The 25363-nt window shown below is 45.8% G+C and overlaps 1 protein-coding gene and 1 pseudogene across 2 annotated transcripts in view; both read right to left on the reverse strand.

The window, feature by feature from the left end:
- Positions 1-25363, reverse strand: part of GRIPAP1 (GRIP1 associated protein 1) — a 1613923-nt gene that overhangs the window by 1434961 nt on the left and 153599 nt on the right. For both annotated transcript variants that reach the window (XM_069645489.1, XM_069645490.1), the window contains exons 4-6: positions 20286-20312; positions 19846-19953; positions 6562-6712 (exon numbers count right to left, since the gene is read on the reverse strand). In XM_069645489.1, the coding sequence (XP_069501590.1) occupies positions 6562-6712; positions 19846-19953; positions 20286-20312 (286 nt within the window). The remainder of the gene's footprint in view (positions 1-6561; positions 6713-19845; positions 19954-20285; positions 20313-25363) is intronic.
- On the reverse strand, positions 16976-19044 carry LOC138566024 (MAP/microtubule affinity-regulating kinase 3-like; annotated as a pseudogene).

Genomic DNA, 25363 nt, shown 5'->3' on the forward strand with positions numbered 1-25363 from the left:
TTCCATTGCGGGCAATACACTTCCCGCACAGATTATTTACCTAATCAAACCCAGTTACATCCCATCATCACAAGTACGGAGTACAGTCATTAATGAACTGACCTATTATCCTGCGCAACGTTTTGCTGCTTCCTGGTTTGTTTTCGCCACATATGTGCACTAACTTCATGGACGCTTTCCAGGAGTGGACCATCTCGATCCTAGTGCGCCCCTCGTTCTGTTCGTGTACTAGCTGCCTTACTGCCCCCCCCCCCCTCCCTTGGTCATTGTTGCTTTTGGACTTCCTGGGTCAAGACTCTCCTGGAATCACTAGTTGTCCTCCTTTCTCTGCATTGAAGACACCAGCAGGTTAGTTGATTGTACCATTCTTTGAGTTAGCTGTTCATTCCATCCACTGAGGACAGACACTGATTAGAGTTATTTTTTCTGACACAGCTTGGCGTTTGTTAGTTGTGCTCTGTGCCCTTTCCATTGATTCACCGCTCTAGCTGTGGATGTCCTAGTAGCTAGCAGAGTTCATCAATTGGAAGGCCTTTACTTTAGTTCGAGATTAATGAGATCATCGGCCAAGAACACGACCTGTATCCTTTATTGAGCAAAAAGAAAACCCAGTCTATACCACTGAGACAATTGGCCAAGAAACAACTTGTATCCTTTTATGGTCCAGGTGAGTGTTACCGTATCCTCGTTGCAGTATATCAGTAGTATGACAGTAAGGCAAACACTAAGGTGAGTCCACCATGGCTGGGAAGAGAGAGAGAGTCAGATTGTGTGGGGGATTAGTTGAGGAGGAGTTTAAAAAAAAAAAGAAGAAGTGGGTTATAAGAGAGAATGTGAGACAGGGACATAAAGAATTGAGGTGAGGATAAACAAAGAGGACAAAGGGAGATTTATTGTACTCAGATCCCATACGGGTGGTGGCTGTGTGTAAGGGTGCAGTTCGAGTGAATGGTGGCCAGGTGTGGAATAAGAATAGGATTACAGTGCTGAAGAGAGGGTGTGTTGGGTAGACGAAGGGAGATGTGTTATGATGTACTTCGGCTGAGTATGGAGTGTGGTGTAGGCAACACCATGCAGAATATTATGTTACAATCCAAATTACAGGCACAGCAGTTGGTGGAGAGCTGCGAGAAGATGTGCTGAGGGTCTGTTGCTGTTCATCTTAAATAAACCAGTTTATTAACGTACTCATGTGTCTCCGGTTTATACCGAATTAGTGCGACGGTCAGATTGAGAGCCTGATTCACAGAGCGCTTTCCTATAGGATTGCGCCATTATAAAATGCTTCTGTGAAGCAAGTCATCAGTTTGGACACAAGGTCATCCTGCTTTAGTTTTAGTTTCATAGGAAGGGACTCTCTTGTTAGGATAGTTAAAGTTAGGCCATTATCCAACCCCTTTCTGTTAATAAAATGGTTATGTTTGAGAATGATACATCCATACGTCCTCCACATTTCTGACCCCTCACACAAAGTGTACTTTTTTCAGAAATAAAGAATAGGAGTAAAGTTCTTAGACGGTCCATTCACAATACCAGCGCAAAGCCCAGAGAGTGATCCTTGACCAGAAGTGCACCAATCACGTTCAGGGAAAGGAGAGGTAGGGCAAGGACCTTTCGCCTGTTAAACTTTATTGAGCAAAGTGGTGGTGGTGCGGGCAGAGGTGGAAATGTGTATGTTAACTCACCCCTGTACTCTGGTTTGGTCAGAAACCACTTAGATCACTTCTGAATTTGCTGAGTCAACGTACTTCAGGTCTTTGCCCCATCTGAAGAGGCTCTGGGGTCCTGGGTGCATAAATCACTTTTGGCATCAGGGTTTAGGTCATTCATCGGCAGTACTGTGCTCCGGCGAGACAATTCCTTGCACTGGACAACAAACATTCAGGGGCAATGAAGGACCAACTGGTTGTCGATCTTGGGGGACCCCGGGACACGATGCAGGTGGGAATCGGCAATAGCCACCGTGATCAAGTGGCAGAAGTCGAACCCTCTGGCAGGAAACAACAAGCTGGCCCTGCAAGGGCCCTCTTAGTGTTGGAAAGTTGCAGTTTCAGGGGGGAGACCTCTTTTTCCCCGCAAGTCGAGGGTCTGCAGAGTCCCAAGTCTGAACTTGGGAAAACAACTGATGCAGTGAGATAATCCAAAGGAAAGCTAGTTAGACCACAGCCTAAAGGCATCCAAGGGGAGGATCCTTGAACAGGTGTCGAGACTGGTTGTTCCCACTGGTCTAGGGGTCGAAGCACCAATGAATGTCTTCCAGAGATTAGCAAAGTAGGAACGCTTTGCCGGGGCAGATGAATGCTGGCTGGCTGTAACTAGTTCAAGGTCTTCAGCAGGTCTTGGCTCCAATGGCAAATGTGTATCCTAAATTTGAGCTTGAGTCCCCCTGTACTTATAGCCAAAGGGACTGATCAGTTCCCCCAAAACAGATGAACTTACCAAGATAAGCAAAGCAGAAAACTGTACTTACCTTCTAAAAGTCAGGCCAGGTTCAAAACTGCAGCAAATAGTAGCGGGGTTTCATAGATGTCTATGGAGGGAAAGCCTCAAAAAGAAAATGTTTCCTAATAGGGTGCATGTATCGTTGAAACAAGAATGGTACCCACCTCGCACCTTTGATAAATGAACCTACTCACTCCAAAGACCTGGACTGGCTCCTCACGCTCAACTCTCAAGTATCCATGGACTCTATCATCCCTGTTAAATGGTCAGACCACTTTGTAATCAACTTTACAATAAATAATACTAGCACAGACCACACCATTCCCAAAAAAACAGACACCTTTGAAACCAGAAACATTCAAAAGCTTTCACCAGACAACCTCTCCCCCTTTCTGAGCGCAGCACTAGCCAACACGATACGAGGCACCAATAACCCTGCCTACCTAGCAGAACAATACCAACAAAGCCTCACCCATACCATTGATCTACTTGCTCCCATTACCACCAAAACTCGAAGACCCGATAAACGATCTTGCTTCTGGTTTAATGAGGAACTAGTGTCCTTGACACGTATAAAAATATTGTTCAAACACCTCCACAAGAAAAACACCACCCCGGAATCAGCATTAGCCTTTGATGAAGGCAACAAAAAATACAAACCAGCGATAATCACCCAAAAAGCCAATGCCTTTAACCTTCGTATTACTAATGCATCCTCAGACAGCAAAGAACTGTTCACCATCCTTAGAGAGTTTGAAAACCCTTGTCAAACAACAGCACCCACTACCACCAGTAAAGACTGGTGCACCAACATACAAGACACCCTATCATCCAAAATCCTACTACTACAAAACAAAATCGATAGCAAAAAACACTCCTAGCAGATAAAATCCCACCCACCATCGCAGTGACCGCAACAAACACCACTCTTGGCCCTCCATTTCAATTCACACAAGTTTCTCACAAAGAAGTGCTAGACACCATAGCTAAACTCAAAGCCTCTAACTATAAAGAAGACCAATTCCCTTACCACCTAACTCTAACGCCTGTCATCACCAAATTTGTTATTGCTTCATTCCTCACTAACACTGTCCCCACAAGCATCAAAAAAGCTTGGGTGACACCCCTTCTATAAAAAAAAACAACCTTGGATCCAACTATACCTACCAACTACCGACCTATTACAACTGTCCCATTTCTCCTGAAAATAATCGATAAAATAGCCTACTTCCAAATACAAAACCATCTGAAACATTACCAACTACTAGGGGACCGACAGCCAGGTTTCCGCCCCAACCATAGCACAGAGACAGCCCTTCTTGATTTGAAGATCCAAATGGATGCCACCAGAGAAGCAGGTAAACTCGGCTTATTAATGCTTCTGGATCTCTCAGCGGCTTTCGACTTGGTCGACCATGATAAACTCTGCAACACACTAGCTAACAATTTCAACCTAGCTAAGAATGCCACTGACTGGATCAAATCATTCTTAGCAGATAGGACTTCTAGAGTATCCATCGGCAAAGAATCAGCCGTCCGTTTGCCAGTCCCCGCAGGCGTCCCGCAAGGTTCTTGCGTATCCCCCACACTGTACAATGCCTATACCAAGTTGCTCTTCACAGCCCTGGATGCCATGGGTGTCATCTACACCAACTTAGCTGATGACACCCAGATCCTCATCCCACTAACAGGTTACTACGAACAAGATTCACTGTTGGTCAACCAAATCTAGTTACTCATACAAAACTGGATGGCCAATAGCAGCCTCTATCTCAATGATGACAGAGCTACTCATATTAGGCTCATCCAGCAAAATCGATGCCCTCGAGCATGGCTACAAATCATTCATCATCGATGGCACCACGATCCCTGTACTCAAACAAGTTAAGACTCTTGGCGTCTACTTAGATGCTACCTTTACTATGTCTAAACAAGTAAACACTAGCTTCTTCCACATCCTACACCTCCAAAATTATCGCCCTTAGTCGCGAATTCCTCTCAGCCGACAACTGTGTCACACCAGCCAGAGCACTCATACTCTCTAAGCTAGACTATTGTAACATCGTCTTCCTTGGCACTTCCAAATCCAAAAAATCTGAACATATCTCCAATATCAGAAGAGACCACCACTGGCTCCCCATCCAAGCTAGGATCCTATTCAAAACCCTGAGCATCACGCATAAATGTATGGCTAATAAAGCTCCCAAGTACCTCAACAATACAGTCATGAAGAAACCCCAGACCAGACTTCTCAGATCCAACAATAACGCATACCTCGAAATCCCAAGATACAAAAGAGAGAAAGAGGGGGATAGCAGCTTTAAAGTCCTGGCTCCTAGACATTGGAACTCACTACCCTCTAACATCATGAATGAAACATCCTTCCCACAATTCTAAAAATTCTTTAAAACCTGGTTATTCAACAAATACTAACTGAACCCAGAGCACGAACTGCTCTGACTAGACCATCACCTCCAATTGTACATATTTGACTGTTACATTACCTTTACTTGTGTTTCTCTGTTTTATTATTAAGATTGTATTTACCTACTGTCTAACTACGCCGTGATACCCCCGGGTCTGGGCGTATAACAAATGTAATAAATAAATAAATAAACATTTGTGCCAAGGTAATCCCTGTGGTTACCAGATCTTCCCCCACCTCTGGCAAAATCAAGCCCTCAAAATCCAGCAAAGTCCAAGAACGAGTTGGTGGGACCAACAACTCCTAAACCCCCTATATACCATTCTCAAAGCTGGTTAGGATTAACCAGGGAGAGGGATACCAGCTTGTGTGCTTGAATCTACAGCTACTGGAACTGAAGCGACTCCATTTTGTTTGCGTTTTCCGATGATCCCGTGCAGTGCAGGATTCCCCCGATGTCCTCCCTCTTGTCCCCACGACTGAGGCTCAGGAACAGTGAGATCTGCAGGAACTGCCAGGAACCAACGACGTCAGCTGAATTTGTTTCTTCATACTAAGGTACTGTGCCAACCCGATTGAGAGAACGCCACTCTCGCAGTGAATGTTCGTGAAACTTTCCCAACTTGCAGGCCTAATCAGCTTGTGACCCGACATATGCTTCTTTTTCGTCTAAACTACTTCTGAGAACTTTTGCAAAGATTTTACCGTTTACTACAATAACTGCTCTTTCCTATCTAAGCCACTCGTCCATTGACTCTAGTCTATGCCTATTGAACTGAATTGAATCCTCTAGTGAACTGAAACTATTTGCACTGCCTAAGAAAGTATTTGTGATGTATTCTACTTTGCCTTTTACTACCATTGAAAGTAACTGAAGTGCCATTTTGCTCCTATTTCAGGGGAGCCTAACTTGTACAGAAACTTATTGGTTCAGTACTGAAGTGTGTTTGTGTATAATATTAAGTTGCCTCCTTCTAGTGAAATGTTTTCTAAATGATTGTGTAATAAATTAATACGTGTTTTTACCAAGAACCCTTGAGTATAAGTGCCTACTTAAACCACTGTGATTGAAAGACCTCTGTGTAACCCCTTGTACTGCTCACATTCACTCTTGAGATAAGCCTGGCTGCTCAGCTCGCTACCAAAAACTGTGTGGTACAAACTTATACCAAAGGTTGGTTTGGCGAACACCTGTAGCCCTAATTGTATGTGGTGGTCCCAGAGGGTACTGCATGCAATTCTGCCTAACAGGGTATTATTATTTAGTCAAAGAGTCCATCGCAAAGGAAGGAACCCTAATCTTATTCACTGAAAGGCCTACATAATTTGTAACTCTTTAAAATGCCAAAAATCCTTACTAGCGACGGGGCAAAATACAACCATGAATGCATACTTTACCAGTCAAAGTGATGGCGAATAAATAAATATAGTAGCTTGCACGATTTATTCACCAGCTGCCACATCAATGCAATGAAGATAAGAGAAAGAATGAAAGGAGCCAATGGAACGTGTGTAGGTATTACCATTAACCAGCAACAATCGCACCATGAAACAAAGGCTATCCGTTTGCATTTCCCAGAGCCATGCATGTTGTCAAAGCCGACTGCAGCAAACAGAATGGCACAACCATGCAATGCAGTTAAAAAGACCTAATAGAAACAGTCATCTCTCCGGGTGGCACTGTACCCGCTTACCTGCCATGTTTTTCTGCAGTGCAGTGTTCTCTGCCTGTAGTCTTAGAAACTCGCCATCCACAGGGCTGCCAAGAGGAGGGACACTCGGCACAGGCAGACCGTCTTTCATTTGCTTGTTTTCCAGTTCTAGCTGTTCAATTTGAGAACATAGCTGAAACACAGGAGACAGACAAGAACATATGGGAAAGAGAAAATTATAGGTTGCATTACAACATCTTGTCCGGAACAGAAAAGCTGAAAGAATGTTTTTTGCTCATATAGCTCTGTTCATTGGCTGCAAATGAAGCGGTGCACCTCGAGCTGGGAGGCACGTCTCCGATGGGCAGCATTCACACAACCATGAGCGACGGTCTGTGCCTGGCCCCACTTATTAAAGAAGCATACCTTCACCGCAACAAGCCAGTACCCATTCACTGATCATGAGGCCATTACGTTGCCCACAAAAAAGAGACAAATCCAACTCCTTGACCTCAAGAACAAATACATTTATGGAAATAGTAACTGTTTAATGACAATGTTCATTTTGGCATCATGGCACATTTTTGCTACCACAGAGGATTACATACTGTAAATAAAAGCAAAGGGTCTTTCACTTCACAGACACATACAAAGACACACACCTTGACAGCAAGGATATGCCACTCATTGAGCTTTGAACCATCAAAAGATGACTGCAAAAGAAGCTATTGGCGACACATACAAATAAGTAACTGTCCCGTAACAATGGCTTTCTAGGATATCGTCTATCGACATTTACGTTTGTTTGAATATACCCGGGTCATCAGCCAGAGCTCCAGGACAGTGGATAACGCTTTTGTAGGTGGTCCTCATCGATAAAGGTTGTTAGGTACGTACTTTCGGAGTCCTAGAGCCAATGTCTGATCTATACCTGGCAGTGTATTATGACGCTATGGGCTGCGGAGAAAGGGGATTCCCAGACACCAGTAAAACACATTCACACAGTCTGTTGAGAACACTTGCCTGTACGTTGATTTAACAGTCATTTACTTCATTATACATCCAACACATTGTTAAATAGTTGGAACCACAGGTAAGATCACTGCATATAATGTGTAATAGAGTGACAGAGAAATAAAAATGCATGGAAACAAAATAAAGGTTAGGCAGAGTAACACCAACGCGCTTCACTGGACAGGAGGCCAGTGCAGTGATTCATTATAGCAATCAATTCTTAAGTTTATTTTGGATCGTTACAGCCACAAAACCATTAGTTAGCACATTTCATAAAATCACAATAATCAAATAGACACAATCTAAAAACATACACAAATAATAAAATACATTAGTGTCAGGCAACAGCTCCCTCGGATTTTACGGACTTCCAATAAAACACATGATGACCACCAGTTAGACATACCCTTCCCCACCCTGCCATAACGCTTTCTGTAAATAACAGGCAAGGGCAAATATCACTACAGGCTTCCCTGAGGTCAACAGAAACAGCGACAAGAGCTTATCCCACTAGCAACGTATATTCAGTACAAATTCTGCCCCAAAACCATTAAATAATGGGCATAACAAAATAAAATGGGACAAGGTCTCGAAGCCACCACACATACATCTATAAACTGGGCCCCCTTCGCTGTCTTTATGCCAGGTCTGGATGACTGCCCCAACAGGTAGTATACATTCATTCTCGCTTTCATGACGAGAGCTCTATGCAAAGGCACACTCACTAGGTGCAAATAGTCAGCTGGCCCATTTGAGGGAGCTGATGGAATGTAAGCCCTCAGCTGGGATTTAAGCAGCTGCCAGAAATTGCATGACTCCTGGCTTTTACTAACAATTTACAGAGGTCTTTCATCTTCCCTGGATCCTCAAAATATATTGCCATGGCAAACTATTTAACAGGGACTTAATGTGGGCAAACCAGCCGATAGTGAGGCCCAGATTAGAATAGGTGTCGCCAATGGGGTATCGGCAAGATATGCCATAGCCGTTTCCAAATGCATGGAGTACACAGGTGTTGAAGGGGCCACCATAAGCAGTCTTCTTAAAAATTAGTTCTCCATCTTTTGTAAACCAGGACCCCTTGTGATTCCCCCATATTTCACATCCAAAGTACCTGTAGGGCTGGCCTTGCCTTCGCAAACCTTAATCACGTGTTCCACTGATGACTATCTCAAATTATTTGGCAATCTAAAAATACCCCTTATTTTTTTTAATTAAATGTTTATTGGTTGCACTTATAAAATAAGCAAGTTAACCATTTAAATCAAAACTATTATCCATTTTTCAACCATCCAAAAAAGGAAAAATAAAGCATCATTTAACATTCAACACAGCGATTAGCAACAGTGTGAAGAGGGAAAATCGAGATCAAACTCCTGCCCCCTCACCCCAGGCAGATGAAGAGATTGAACAGCAGGAAGAATAAGGAACACACTCATCATTTGCACCACAATCCAGTACACCCATGCTGAGAGACACCCACTTCACCAACATTGCAACCTACATGCTACATTAGCCTCAATGCAGCAATACCAGAATCTACAAAACACAAGAATCCCTGTTTAAAGGCTTGCAGATGCTTATATGAATTAACCTGATCTAATGGCACAGTGTAAAGCCATGTTTCAGGAAAATTACAGCCAGGTGCATTTGTCTCACTGAACACCAGCCACAGTGGGGATTCGTGCTGACTTCAGCAATGCTCCTCGCAAATCCAGCAGCAGCCAAGGTCTTACAGTAAGATAAGATTCCTTTCCTTGAACGACAGTGAACGAAAGACATTTTCGCAAAGACCCACACATCATTTGAAACATAATTCTAACAAGAATGGCTCAGCTCTGGCCAATGAACGCTGAGGGCCCAGGGGCGAAAAGCCTGTTTCAGCTAAAACTAATGGGAACAAATTCATAATGCAACAATTTTAGTATTAGGTAATGGGGGTGGCGCCGTTAAAACAAACCAACCCACTGACGTAAAAGTCCTAATATCCAATTATCAGGCTGCCTATACAGGCTCCATAGGTAACCTATCACTTAGCAGCCAATCGCAGGATGAGATAGGTTTCTGGGAGCTGGTCCAATTCTGTGATGTCAGCCTGCAGTGTGTTACAAAGCTGGCTTGCAAGCCAGCCCCGGGGAGACGGTGACTGGATTTTCGCTGTGCACGAAGCTCTGTGTGTGTTTTTTTTGCTGCCCAGAAATAAACGCAGTTTGGAACATGTTGCTGCCTGCTTGGGACTCTGCTGCATTTCTTTGGGCAAAATGGGAGGTGTTGGGGTCTCCCATAGCTGGTACCCCCCAGAAGCTCTGGTGGGGGTCAAACTTCTCCCCAACAAGTGATTTCAGGATGATGACATTTTTGGTTGTGGACTGTCAACAGTTCATATGGTTACTATGCTGTCTCTGCATGCTACTGGAGACCAACACATCTTTGTGTCATACAAGCACTTCTGATGGTTTTAATATGACGTCTATGAACTGCAGAACAGCCAAATAAACATACTTTCTCTCCTCTTAAGACCCATTGCCACCACTGCATGTCTTAAGTTGTTAACCAACGGGGCCTGCAGATAACCAGTGCCCATGATGTTAAGGGCTGTACAGGTAGTCACGAGATGACAAAGGGTTAAAATTTCCCCTAGCAAACCACAGTATTTACAGATTGAGTTTCCGTTATTTTTTTCCTGGCTAACTTCACCTCTGCAGTGGCCAGTATATTCAGACGCACGCTCATCAACCCATCCCTATAATGTTGAGGGGGAAATTTTAGTAGGTACTGTGGTGGTTTAGTTAAGCCCTTTTGTTCCAATTCTATACACAGTCTTATTGTGTCTAGATTTCTTTTTCGGCTAGTTTCAATCCAATCACTTTCCCGGAATTTGGTTTTGATCTGGGGTTAGTGATGAACTCCCCTCTCTCTACCGCAATTTCAACCAATATGCTTTCTATCTTTTCCCACCAAAGTTTAAGTGGACGGCTGGTCAATTTATCTATTGAGGTAAAGATGTCAAAAGGAGTTCCTCTTTCTGCCATCTTACACTTTCTGTAGAACAGAATGGACTTCCAGAGGGAAATTGACTCCAAGGACTGCAATCTGAGCTCATGTTTTATGGCTGCAATTGCCAATGCGTTGGGTAATCTAAGTATCTTTCTCCAGAACAGACCTTCTAATAAGGCCCACACATGCCATGATAGATTAAGCATTCCCTCTGAGCCAAAGGTCAAAATGGACACTAGCTTTGGCGATAGAAGGCCAGCAGAGGGGCAAGAGAAAATGTTCAATATTTAGACAGAATTTTCATGCCCTGCGCCGCTAGCTGCTTGGTTTTGGCGGGAGCGAGAGATAATGGGCCCTATGGTCTGACTCATCCTGACACATAGCTTTGTAATGTGGTTGTCCCACTTTTATTTATTTCATTTATTTGAGTATTTATAAGACACACTGTACAGCAAAAAGTGTTTCTAGGCACTACAAGACATCAGGGGGCAGGGGCAGGAGATGTAAACAACAACAACGGTCCTACTAGGCCTTGTGACATTCAGATTGTGCAAGTGCAGAAAAACAAGTGCAAGGGGCGATGAGGAAGAAGGTGGGAATAATACAGGGGCATAAGATGCAGGGAGACTGGGGGCGGGAAAAGGCCCGGCCCAGGGGCCAGGCAAGTGCTCGGTGTGCAACTGGGGGAGGGGGGGGGCGGGGTAAGTGCCAGGGCAAAGACAGCTTAGGACCACCACCTAAGTGCGATGGAGTGGGGGGTGGACCAAACTCATCCACCAGGCTTGGTCAGGGATAGCGCTAGTGGGGAGGCGCTGGTTGAAGACTGGTCAGGGAGGGCCTGGTGCTCTGTATGCCTCATGAGTGAACCAGGGTACCGGTAGAAGCAGCAGGGGTGCAATCAGCAAAGGAAGGGGAGGGGGGAGGCGGTAGAGAAGAAAAGGGTCTTGAGATGCTTCCAGGACTGTAGGATGTCCGGCTTACGTCAGAGGGGCGGGGAGGCCATTCCAGAGCGAGGGACCTGCTAAGGAGAGAGATCTACCCCCCATGCACCCCCCACCTCCACTCACTGCTTGGAGAAACGTCTGTTCTGCAGAGAGTTGGAGCTAGAGGACTGAAGGGCTCTAGCAGGGAGGTATTTAGGGTGAGCGAGTTGGATGTAGCGGGGTCCCATGGCCTAGACGGCCTTGTGGATGATGCAAAGGGTCTTGAATTTGATCCTTTCAGCCACAGGGAGCCAATGCAAAGATTTAAGGGCTGGAGAGATGCAGTCCCTGGGCTTGAGGCCAAGGATAAGTCTTGCATTTCTATTTGGGATCAGTTGAAGGGAGCGAAGTGTGGAAAGAGGTAGATTGAGGAAGAGGCTGTTGCAGTAGTCCAGCCTAGAGTGAACCAGGGCTCTGGACACATTGAGTTTCTGTGGGAAGGTAAGGAAGGAGAGAATGCCTCTGAGGATGTGGGCCTTCTTGGCAAGGTATGTGATGGGAGAAGGAAAGAGGGGATTCAAAGATGATATCAAGGTTTCTTACCTCACTACATGAGGGGAGTGGACCGAAGGAGGGTGGCAGGGAGCAGGGGTCCCTGCTTCGATGAGAAGGATCTCAGTCTTACTGGCATTAAGACATAGATCATTAGCTGTGCACCAAGCCTGAATGGCAGTCAGGAATGAGAGAGGAGGTAGATGAGGTAAGTTTGAAGGAGAGCTGTCATCAGCATAACACTGAAAATGACGAGGGCAAGGTGAATGTTGAAGAGCCACAGCGATAGGATAGAGCCATAAGGGACGCTGCAGGTAGAGAGTGAGTTGTAGGAGAGGAAGGGGCCAAGTTGCACCTGGGAAGGTCAATTAGAAAGGAACAAGGTCAACCAATCCATTGCAACATCCGAGATACCAAGGGTGTCGCAGAGCCACTTTAATAGGGTGGCACAATTGACCATGTCAAAGGCAGAGAAGAGATCAAGGAGGAGAGCAGAAGAGAGTTTGAATAAAGGTTTAAGAGCAAGTCTTCATGGGTGTTCAGGACCGGTTATTAAATCCTATGCCCAAGTAGTCAAAAGAGGAGAACCACCCCAATCCCTAGTGATTTGGTATTTATATCATGTCATGTTTTCATCAGGAATACTTTTTCAATGTACTTTTACGAATTAGCTAATTAGAACAATGGAGGTAGTGTCTCGGGGTGTGTTTGTGTTTTTGGCAGTGTCCAGTGATCATTGCGGCCTCAGGACAATATCAAACAAAACATTTTGGCCCCCTTCAAAATGTTTGTGGGTTCCCCTATCCTACAGCTTCTTAAACATAGAATACCTCAATGAGTCCAAACAAAACACATGAGGATAGGACTGTACACAGTTGTATTGGTTCAAGGGACAGAGAAAAGGCGGAGACAACTTAATGCATCCATTGGCATTATTTGATGTGAAGGTACGACAACCTTTCATTGCGGGATGTTTTTTCGCTGGGTTTATTGCCGCCAAATTTTTGCAGAAAAAACAAATCAAATTTTTTGGGGGTGGGGGGTTTCAAAAAATATATAAATATACAACGCAGACTCCAAAACAAACTCTGCACTGATTCTACTCGACCTCTCTGCAGCACTGGACACAGTCAACTACAACATCCTCATCAACAGACTGGAAGAAATAGAGATCACTGACACAGCGCTGCTCTGGATTAAATCTTACTTGTCTGAAAGAACAGAAACAGTATGGATGAAGCCATTCAAATCCGCACCGCGGGACACCACCTCGTTATCCTCACTCCTCTTCAACATCTATATGACGCCACTAATGAAGCTCATCAAAAGGCACGTTTTCACTTGCTACAACTACACAGATGATACCCAAATCATCTACAAAATCAGTGATAATCAACAAGAGAACACAACGCTAATAGACTGTCACAAAGAACTGTACCAAAGGATGGACACTAACAACCGCAAAATCAACACAGACAACACGGAAATCATGATTACATCCAATAACCAAAGAAGCAACCAGTACATCACAGCGCCCACAGAACTGGGAACACTACCCACACCATCCAAAGTTGCCAAAAATCTTGGAACGCGAATGGTCAATGCGCAAACCCTAGAACCGCAAGTAAACGCGACAATTAAGAAATGTTTCTTCCATCTGCACAAGATCAAAAAGATTCTACCATTCCTCTCCTTCACGCACAAAACACTGGCCATCATCATGTCCAGGATAGACTATGCCAATAGCTCATACCTCGGAATGCCGGACTACTTACTGAAGAAACTGCAACGAATATAGAACACAGCTGCCAGACTTCTCCTCACACCACTCCAGCGCTAAGGATGCTACATTTGCTCCCAGTCAAAAAATGCATCACCTTCAAAACAATGTGCATACCATAGAGCAATCCACGGCCTAGGAACGGAATTCATACAAAAGAAAATCACCATCTATCAGCCTACTCAAACACTCCAATCCAGAGATGACATCTGCTTAGAACCTAAACCATACATGAGGAAAAAATGTGGTTGATCAGCATTCTCTTACATAGCCGTAAAAGTTTGGAACTCCCTTCCCCAGAGAAATACAACCTATGAAGCATTTAAAATTCTGAAAATGTCTAAAAACCTGCCTATTCAGCTCTGAACGGGATGAAAAGGACTGAACAACACCCACAAACCATGAAATGAACACACAACTGAGAAGGAGTGGGGAGTAGGCTGGAGTGGAGTGCAAGGAAGAAGAGAGGCGTCAAAATGGGAGGGGTAGTTTTTGAGACCTAGGGTATACCCTTCTCTATAGATGGCCACGGGAAACCGGGAACGGATATGGGTCCGATTTAACTGGACCACTGATAGAGGGTCTTAGATGGAAGCAGAGGGGAGAGAGGTGTCCCCAATCGCGCAACGGATGGACCACATGGCACAAGGAAAACCCAACCCCCCTGGAGGAATCCGTGGGGGTGGTAATTGCTGCACACCAAATTATACCAAAGGGAAAGGGATATGGGCGGATTATTGTAACTCTTTGTACCTGGCCCAGCCAAACGGCCTGATCCAACATTTACAACAAATACAGAACCTAGCGGCTAGGGTAGCCACGGGCACCCCATATGGAGCTCATATTTCCCTGGTACTGCGTTCGCTTCACTGGCTGCTGGTTAACCAGCGCATCCTTTTCAAGGCTATGTGCATTGTCCATAGGGCTATTCACGCCTAAGGCGCTGACTTTCTGCAGGCTAAATTTCTCCATTACCACCCCGCACGTGATCTTTGCTCCTCTTCCGCCGACCTCCTGGCTGTCCCGAGGTTCCGGAGCACCAGGGTAAGCAGCAGGGCCTTCTTCATAGTCGCGGCTAATCTATGGAACGGCCTGCCCTCCGGAATGAGGAAAAGGTCTAATCATCTAGCGTTTAGAAGAGCTCTGAAAACTACCCTTTTTAGGTCTTCGTATTGTGGCCTCAACAGCACTGACTTTGTTCTCCTTCTCTAGCGCCATGATGCCTTCGGGCGGCCGTGCGCTGTATAAATGCATATAACATAACATAACTGAGTGAACTCAGGTATCACCACTAAATAACCCTACTAAAAAACCACACTTCTGCACACACCACATGGATGGTAATTGCAGCACACCAGAATGTACTACAGGGGAAGGGATATGGACCACACTTAGTCACAACAGCGGGGATATGAAAGGGTACTGCCACTAACCAACCCTAGTAAAAAAAACTCACCCTTCTGCATACACCGCTCAAACTCTGCTAAACACAACCCAACAAACCGCACAAACTTCACTGCACCACAACAACAACAAAACAAACCACACATAGCCCTGCCCAACAGCACATGACTCATGGCGTGGGCCGCCCACTGCTTGGTACACCTCTTTTTAAACGTTTTAGGTTTAAAGAGTTTGCAGGACTTGCAACGCTGTTCCAAGTGATCACGCAGAAGGCAATCATCACACTTTTGGTGTGTGTCTTTCCAAGGGAATTTCCTATTACAGGAAGGACCAAACTTAAAGAGCGTCCTTTCCATTATTATGTTTAAAAGTAACGGCAGCAAGACCAATGTGAGAAGAAGAGAAAACAGAAAGAGGCATTCTATAAGAAAGTATGAGAATGTTGAAACCCTCCGTACTGCAGTGGCCAAAGCCTGTTGAAGGCCACAGCCAGCCGTTGAGAAGACAAAGTGCGCAAAAAAACGCTGATGACTTGTTCATCGAACGACCGTTGAGATAACAGTCTAATATTGATCACTTTTAACTGCAATATATATCTAGTAGCACTACTACAAACTCTGCACGGATCGACCAACCACTATGGCGGAATAAAAACAATCAGAGGGACCTCGGCGCATGAAGGTTCATGCGTACAATACACATCATACAGGGACATCATTACAAACAAGCCCAGTCGACGGCCATTGTCAAAGTTCGAAAACAAAATGCTAAACTCTGCGCCTACCACCAGATGTCGGCCTATGCACAGCAGGTGATTCTAAGCATATCCACGAGCCTCAAAAATATATACACACACGTCCCCAGCATTTCTGAAAGGCCTCATTAATTCAGGTCCTGCATACTAGTTACTTTAGTCTTCTTTAATGTCACCATTGGGCTGGGTCACCCTCTGCTCCTTTAAATTGGTGCACATGCTCTTTCTCAGGCACAGTACTTCACGCTCTTCTGGGCTCCATTCCACACGATTGTTCCTCATTGTCCTATTCCGTTAGACTCTACAGAGTCTCTGCTGCATAGCTGGGTTTTTGTACCATGGATGGCTGGATAAACTGCTCAAGTTGCTCCTGCAACTGCTTCTTTTTTGTACCAATTTCAATGTTTCATAGCCACGATCTGGCATTGCCTGTGCAGCCACTTGTCGAAAAGAGCACCCCTTTGCTCTCCACCTCTCTTCACGGTCTTCCATTGGAGTCTTTGGGTTACTACCCCGAAAACCTGGTCTTATAGCATTTCACCGTCTCTCTTTGCACCAGCATGGTCATGCATGGACTTTTGGCGCCTCGGTTGCCTCGCCTTTGTCCTCCACAAGTTTGTAATTTTAAAGGGTTGATGCTATGCAGGCCCGAGCATGTGAACTTTCTGCGACAGACTTGTTGTCACACCAGTGTTTCATTTTTTTGGGTTTTTCTTTGGGATATTTATATAATTTAAACACAAGCATATAAGGGTGTTCAAGTGCAATAACGAGTTTCATGCCACCCATCAAAAGTTCAACCGAAACCGGGTACAGCTAATGTACATGATAGGCAAGTTTAATGTTGTAGTGCACTTGTATATATAAAATAAGGTCCAAACGCTCCCTCCTAGTGCAGCAGCTCAGATCCATCCCAATAATAGTGTACTGTATATCTTGATTCAGAAGATGCAAGAGTTATTACACCTACATTTCAAACCGTGTCCTGAAAAAAGACTTTGAAAATGCTAATTTACAGGGCAAATGTCTTTGTTACAGCTTTAACTCGTTGGGAATTTTCGAAGCAATGTTTTTAAAGGCTATGGATGTTCCCGAGATCCGTTTGAAGCAAACTCCGTTAAGCGACAGTCTTGGGAGCTTGCCCACCTCCATCTCCCACTGTACAAGGCTTTCTGCATGACCATCTCCATGGACACAGAAGAGCAAGAAACTTTTCCTCTGCTCATAGTCGCAGTTATTGACATCCATGACTTTGCGAATTTCCTTCATCATGTCATTGGGATCCATGGAGCTTGTAGTCTTCATACACCAAGTAAATCGCAAGGAACGTGGCTTGGCCTCCTTGGTTTCATCTTTCTGACCACCAGATATATTGCGACTTTAGATTAACCTGAATGACATGTTTCTCCTTGTTAATTTTGAAGTTAATTTACTAAAAAGATTGGCAGATGCTCTCCTTCGAGTCTGTGAAAGAGGTGTGGCTTCATGTGATAGGCTGGGTGACGCAGGTGGTCCATTGTATGTTGCAGTACGTCGCTCTCTTGATTGCCCATGGAAAGTGCTACGAATGCCAGTGCCTCTCAGGAAGCAAATACGATCAGGCATTGTTGAGCTGCTTATGCTGTGAGTGGAAGCAACTGAAGTTCTTTGATCAGAAACAGTGCTTTTGTCGTTTCCATTTTGTATCACAGAGTGCCTGTCTGTGGCTGGCCGTTCACTGCAAACGTATGTATTCCAGCGGGACATTCCTCCAGAGGTAGCATTGTTGCTTGGAACAACAGAGCTTTTTTTGCGGACTGGAATATCAGCCTTGTTTGGATTATTTGCATTTCCGAGCATGGGACTCTGTGGCGTAACCCCTCTTCCTCCCACAGTGCTGATAGCAGGTTTACGAGGCTGTCCGGTGTCCTCTTTGAGGTCATTATCTGTGGTACCTGTAGGACTTCTTTTTGGGTATGCAAAAACTGGAGGAACAGCCAGTCCAGTATGATCACTCTAGCGCCTTTGTTTTTGGCTGGAAGTGATAGTCTTTGGACCTTTGTGATGGAGAGCCTGTCCAGTGCGGTTGTTGAGATCACTGCTAGGCCCAACCTTTGCGAGTGAAAGATTGCTGCTGGAACTTGAATCACTTGCATCAAGCTCAGAGGATGTTCGACCCAAAAGCAAGTATGTTGCTGTGATTTCATCATACTTCATTTTGCTCAAAGATTCCTAGATTTCATCTTTTGAATAGCCCATTCCCATCATTATATCGATTAGTTTCTGGTCGGAGATATCCATCTGAGGTTCGACAAAAGGCTTGAGCTCATCATCTTCGTGTCCTGAGTTGATCCATCGGTCCTTCATAATTTGCTCCAGCGTGCCTCTGTTGGTTGGGTTCAGCACCAGGAAACGTTTGAGAAGATTTTCACAGTCTGTGGACATGTAGAACGGTATCCTGTACTTCCCTCTTAATACTCGTTCCCTTAGTTCTGTTAGGTTTTGTTTATCAAAAGGTAGAGATCCACTCACTAGAGTGTAAAGGATGATCCTTAAACTCCACACATCCACTTCCAGGCCATCGTACTTCGTGCCTTGGAAAAGTTCCAGAGCAGCATATGGTGGGCTGCCACAAAACGTGTCCAGCTTGTTGCCAGAGGTGAACTCATTACGGAACCCAAAGTCTGCTATTTTTATGTTCATATCAGAATCCAACAGAAGGTTTTCAGCATTGAGATCCCTAAGGATAATATGTTTCTGATGGCAATACTGCACTGGAGATACGATTTGCCTGAACTTTGTCCTTGCTTCCTTTTCCTTCATTCTTCCATGTGCAACCAAGTAGTCAAATACTTCACCTCCACTTGCATACTCCATGATTAAGTACAACGTTTTTTCAGTCTCAATAACTTCAAATAATTTAACTATGTTCGGATGGTTCAGAATTTTCATTATTCGCACTTCCATGAAAAGCTTTCGGAGACTGCTACCTCTCTACCCGTGAGAATGTGTTTGGCCAGTTTCACTTTGGCAAAGTTTCCCTTGCCAATGGTTTTAAGAAGCCGGTAATTTCCAATATGCGGCTGCTCATCCGTACACAAAGTCATTGAATTTTTGCCTCAAACCCCAGACCGCGCAGATCGAGAAGGAGCTTCTGGTCAACTGTCTCCATGAGATATGTGATTTTCCGTCTCTCGCTCGTTCACGGTGGGCATGGGCTTCTTGTGGGCATGATACTGGCTGTGTCAATCCCCACCGGTCCCAGAGTTTAGGGCTGGTGTCCGGAGCGATCCAGAATAAGTCCTGCACAATCATCCAAGACCGTGAAAGAGATGCTCCTACTCTGGGAGCTCAGACAAGGGTGCTCCAGTTCCCTAGGGCCAACAGTGCGGGGTGCTGTGCCCCCACCCCGAGCCGCCTGAAGTCATGGCACAGGCAGCAGCCGGGCTAGGCGCAGGGTCTCAGTGCATAGGGAGCTAGTGCAGGTGTGCCTGGCGGAGCCCATGCAGGCACAGCCACCCGCCAGGGGCTCACAGCCTGCTAGGGCTCTCACGGGTGAGGTTACTCATGGGTGACAGCGTAGCCCCTTCTCGCCCCCCCTCTGCCCAGCCCTGCGCCTCTCGCTCTGTCTCTGCTCCCATCCAAGATGCCACACCAGTGTTTCTAGAAGTGCCAATGAGCCTCACTGACAATATGCCATTCTATTGAGTGAGTTGAGGGCTGAAACTAAACAATTTAAATGCTATTGCAAATAAAGAAACACGGATGGAAACAGACCTCTCATAATAGTGTACCTCAATAACGAGCCCTGACATAACTGCATTTCTATTTCTAAAGGTGAAAGATATTCAGTTGGCCAATAAGATCGCTGAATGCCAGGGAGTCAATAAGAGCATTGTATTGAAGGAGCTTTTGGCAAGTACCTTGGACAGTTCCTGCATGAGCGTGCTGTTCTGGAGCCGGAAGTCATCCTCCTGGCTGTGTAGTTTCCCCTGCAGCATCTCATTTTCACTAAGGAGAGCATCAACTTCCTGCATAGAGAAAATAAATAAAACCATCAAGAGAATTCCAGCCAGCGCATCTTTCCAATGGCACCAATGATAAAAAAGCAATATTTCTCATCTGAAAATTCAACCGTCTCAACCCAGTGCAGAAGGCACAATATGCGCCCCACAACCCTTGCAATGCGTTAAATCTCTTTCCCATTCAGCAAATGAGTCTAAACCTTCCCTGTACCAGTGGTAAGAACTGCTGAACCCTATGGACAACAATAATGCTGATCATAGAATATACGAGACTGAGTCAGTATAAGGTGGGGACAACGTGTGCCGCCATGTTATAAAAAAAATCACTGGGATCTTACCTGAGCCTTCTTACTTTTATTCAGCGCCTAAAAGAGAAAGGAGAGCAATACATGATTGTCTGTGACGGAGGAGAATACTGTTCCATCAAAGAGCAGCACAGCATGCATAGAAAGTTAAACTAGTGAGAGCAAACTACATTATCTTCTCTACAAGGATTTATGAAGCTATAGTATGGAGAAAATGCTCAAGGTCACTGCAGCAAAGGCCATAGCCTTTTTCCCAATTGTGGCAAAGCCTAAAGCCTAGCCAATTTTAAAATCAAAACACATGCAGGGCAGGCACGATCCTGGCATGGCCTGAATGGAGAACAATGTTTAGTTCTGTAACCGCACACAAGAAAAAATTGACAAAGTATGGAGGCAAAACCCCTGTAAGTGGATTTATGACTCTAGCATTGGGCCTGCCACTGGAAAGGTGACATCTTTTTTCCAAACCTATTTAAATACATTATTCAGATATGTTCAATATGAGCTAGGTAAGGACTGCCCAGCCAAACTCTTCAATGTATTGCTCTGCCTGCTCCTGTCACACAGACTCAACATTTTCTCCATCATAACCTTTGTTTTCTTATTACTCTCTGATTTGTGACCACCCTAGAGCCTATTTAATCTAGTTCCTATTGTGCTCTGTGATGCTTCAGCTCCTGATATAAGGTACTCCAGCCATGCAGTTTGCTTGCAGTGAATAGAAAATCTTTGTGGAACTTCTAGGCCTACCCTCCTGCCTCATTTTTTTGGCAGGAGTAGGCAGGTTCTAATAAGATCAGGTATGCTCAAAACTGGCAACCCGGACTTCAGGATGGCCACCAGACCAGAAACACTAATTAGTGTGCCCGCTCCTCCAAAGGCCAACTGCAAGAGCGGGGCAACTGGAGTGGCTCTGTGGGGGATGCTGTACATTAGCCTAGGACCCGCCTTTTGGGGCATAAATGGCAGAAATTCACAGACTGGGCCTGAACTATATCTTTACAGAGTAGGAAGACAGAGTCATTGGAGTCTGGACCCGCAGGGCAGGGAAACCAGCCCAAAGACAAGAAGTTAAGGGGTTGCTTGGGGGCAGAAGGCCCTCCACCCAGGTGGAGAAGAGAGAGCAAGTTACGGAGCTCGGGCCCCATCAATGGGAAAGGCTAGGCCTGGGGCCAGGAGGTGCCTGCTATAGAGGGGCTTCCATGGAGGGGCAGCAATAGCAACGGAAGAGATGAGGAAGAAGGGACCAGGGCAGTGGTAGCAACAGAAGGATAGTGCTGCAAGGCGAGAGAGGCTCTCTCCCCCTCTTGTGTTACCCTGATGTTGAGAAATAAAGCTAAGGAGGTGCATGCCACCCCAAAACCCCTGAAGAAAGGCCCTGAAGGTCAGCTACAGAAGCTGTAGAGGAATGAGAGTGAGGATGATGTGGCTGCAGATCAGGAGCTACCGGTGGAAGTGTATCAGCGGGGTAGGAAGTCCCCCCAAGGTGATTAAGGGATAACCAAATAAGACTTCCGGCAATGCATCCAGGACTTCAGTGAGAAGACTACCGAGACGCTGCCATCCCAGTTAAGCATTAGTCAGACGGAACTCACCCAATCCCTCCAAAACTGACATTGTGCCCTGGGTGAATAGACAGACGCGGCGAAAAACGCTCTTCAGGACCTGGTCAAGGACAACAGAAAGACGGACGTCTTGGTTGAGCAGCTTGCAAGAGTCACACAAAATCTCAAATTGTAGGCTGAGGACCTTGAGAATCGCTCCAGACGATCTAATAAGGATAAAAGGCCTGTCAGAGTGGGTGTCGCACAAGTGACTTGCGAGAAGCTACCCAGCAGATATTTGCATATGTGCTGGAATTGGAGAAATGGTCCGATATCCAACTTGACTGTGTGCACAGAGTGGGGCCCTAAGAGGAGAACTTGGAGCCAGGCCAAGGGATGTGGGTTCCGTGTGATAATGTCCCATCAAAAATGTTGCCATGCAAGAATGGCTCCTTTTTTGCGGCAACATTATCATATGGACCCTGCGGTGGACACCACCGGAAGCCCCACATTTTTTTTTTTAATGGAGCAAGGGACACCTCCACAACCATTTACCCCACATATTGTCTCCATAAATAATGTTGCCTATGCTGTTTATCGGCGACTATATGTATGGCAACATTATTTATGTGGACAATATTACCTGATACCGGGATGTGGTGGTGACCTTACAGCAATATAGGCAAAACGAGAGTATATTAATTGACGCAAGGAGCGCTGACCCGATCAAGATAAATGGAGCAGAAATCCAGTTATACTAGGATTTGGTGCAGCCAACTCTGGTTAAGAGGCGGCTGATGGGCCCGGTGGTCAGGGCCCGGTGAAAGCCCAGGTGAAATGTAAATGGACCTTCCCGTTTGGTCTGATGTTCTCATGGGAAGGAAGACGGCATTGGGTTACCACCTGTGAAGAAGGGTTGAACATTCTGAAACTGGAGGACGCCGTCGAGCACCTATTTCAGAAGCTGAAGGGGGAACCCACTAAGAAGAAACTGTGGGAATGGACGTGGGTACATGAGAAGGGCCAGAAAAAAAGGGCCAGAGTGGTTTGGGAAAGACACCTGGAAAAGGAGGCAAAGAAGGCACATTTGAGGAGGTAGCAGTGGAAGCCTTGGGGTGGGGGGGCCCACGGAGGGGATAACCTGGGAGGACTTAAGTGTTATACCGAGGGTGGCTGGGGGGAGGAGGGGGGAATGCGAGGCGTTCAGGACGGAGGTGGAGGAGGGTTTGTTCATCATGAGGTTGCTTCATGAGTCTTAGGGTACCGGTAGTGTTTACCTCTGGAGGGTCTCGATGGCTCAATACCCATGGCCAAATGTCTGGGATATCTCTAGGATGGTTGAGCATAGCCGGGGTTTGTTGGGGAAGGGTGTTTGGGGGGGTGGGGGGGGTCTGGAGTTTGGGAGGAAGGAACCGGGACAGCTGATCAAGTAAGGAGTCTTGGTTCAGGTAGGCGGAAGCAGTAACTTAGAATTCAGGTTGGTCCCTCTTAATGTCTGGGGGCTCAATTTCCCAGACAAAAGAAAGGTTGAGCACTTCCTGGGACGGGAAAGGCCAGAGTGGAAGGCACTGCTGGAGACTCATTCAAAAGGCTGACAGACAAAAAACTTAAAACCAAAGGGTGCGCCCCCTACTGGTTCAGGCCAATGCCAAGGGAAAAAAGGTGGGGTGCTGTTGGCTTTCTGTGCACAACCGTGATTTCACATCACAGAAACATTAAAGGACCCCAAGGGTAGATTCATAATGGTGACCATTAGATGGGAAAGTAAGGCTTTTACAGTGGGGTCAGTATACGGGCCCAACACTGGGCAGGATGGGTTCCTGCGGTCCTTTAAGGCCAAGCAGGAGCAATTCACAAAGGGGAGGGTTATCCTTACAGGGGACTCAACCTGGCTTGGGATCCAGACAAAGATAGAAGTGCTAGGATCAATCATAACCAAGTAGCCCCTTCCAAACGGACAGAAGAGTGCATGAATCAGTAAGCCCTTGTGGACGTCTGGAGGGAAGAACACAGGGAAGAAAGTAGTACATGTTTTACTCCCACGTTCAGAGGTCTGTCTCGAGGATTGATTACATTAGGGTATTTCATACCCTCTTGAGACAAACGAAGGGGATAGATCTGGGAGCAATAGCCGTCAGATCATGCGCCCATAAGTGTCACATTAGTCCGAAGGAGGGAGGTTGGGGGGAGGGGCAGGGCTATGGATTTGGAGGTTTCCCGACTCTTTAGAATGTTAAAATTTGATTTGCAAAGACCTGAGGGATAGGATTAGGGAATTCTTCACAACAGCTCGCAGGGGGTGGAAGAACAGATAGTATGGCATGCTTTTAAGGCTACAATGAGGGGAGAGTTTATCAAGAGAAAAACCTCGAGAGGCAAACAGCTACATCAGACGCAGGCGGACCTAGAAGACTGTCTCAACAAGGCAATGGCCCATATGGATGGGGGAGCGGGAAGTGCAGTCAGGAGGGAATACAGGCTGATCAAGGGCCAACTAGAGGTACTCTAAACCAAGAGGGCTGAACAAGCCCTCCTGTATTTGCAACAAAAGTATTACATTAAGGCAAACAAGGCCGATAAATTATTAGAGTGACAGGTGAGGAAAAAGGAAGCACCCAGGACCATACTGAAAATTAAAACAAGGCAGAGGGGGAGAGTTCCTCAAATGAGAACATCATTGAGGCCTTCACCAAATTTTATTCAGAGTTAACTCTTCCGACTCGCCCGGGGTGGTGGCCCATGGGGACTATTTGGCGACATTCCCCCTACGACTGATTACGCCGGGGAAAGGAAGGAGATAGAGGGGGACACCACCCCTGAGGTGAGGTCAGTAATTATGGCACTGCCGAGTAGTAAAGCCCCAGGGCCAGATGGCTACATCAGGAGTTTGTACAAAGTGTTCAGGGAGGTATTGATCCTGGTGGTGGTGCCACTTTCTAATTCCTTTGGAGGACCGGCCGCATAGCCCCATCTATGGAGGAAGCTAAAGTGGTACTGCTCCTGAAACCCAACAAGGACATCATGTTGTGCGGGTCATATCGCCCCCATTGCCCTAATTGACATAGATGCAAAGATTAATACGAAAATGTTTGCGTCCCGCTTAGACAAGTTGCTCCCCGAGCTGATTGGCCCGGATCAGTCAAGGTTTATCCAGCAGAGGCAGACCTTAGATGTAGGGTATGTCATCTAATTGAGAAAGCCAACTTAACCAAAATGCTGGCTGCGATATTGGCCTTAGATCCAGAGAAGGCTTTTGACCGCATCGAATGGTCCTTGCTATTCCACACCTTGGGAGCCATGAGATTTGGGGCCAAATTATTAAAGATGCTGAGAGCGAACTATCTCGACCTAAGCCTATGCCTGGCGATTAATTGCTGGCTAGCCCAGGAAACAGGTCTCTCAGGGGCAGTGGTCGAAGTGAGCGGGAGCGGTGCTCCTATACTTTTTTTTAAATTACCTTGTACAGCTCCTATACTTTTATTTTAAAAAGAAACCTTTCCAGGATGGTTTTGTTTTAAAATAAAAGTGTAGGAAGAAGTTGAAACCTTCACTTTCAGTGCAATGCAC

This window comes from Ambystoma mexicanum, chromosome 2p (assembly GCF_040938575.1).
Source record: "Ambystoma mexicanum isolate Mex_15411 chromosome 2p, UKY_AmexF1_1, whole genome shotgun sequence".
NCBI lineage: Eukaryota > Metazoa > Chordata > Amphibia > Caudata > Ambystomatidae > Ambystoma > Ambystoma mexicanum.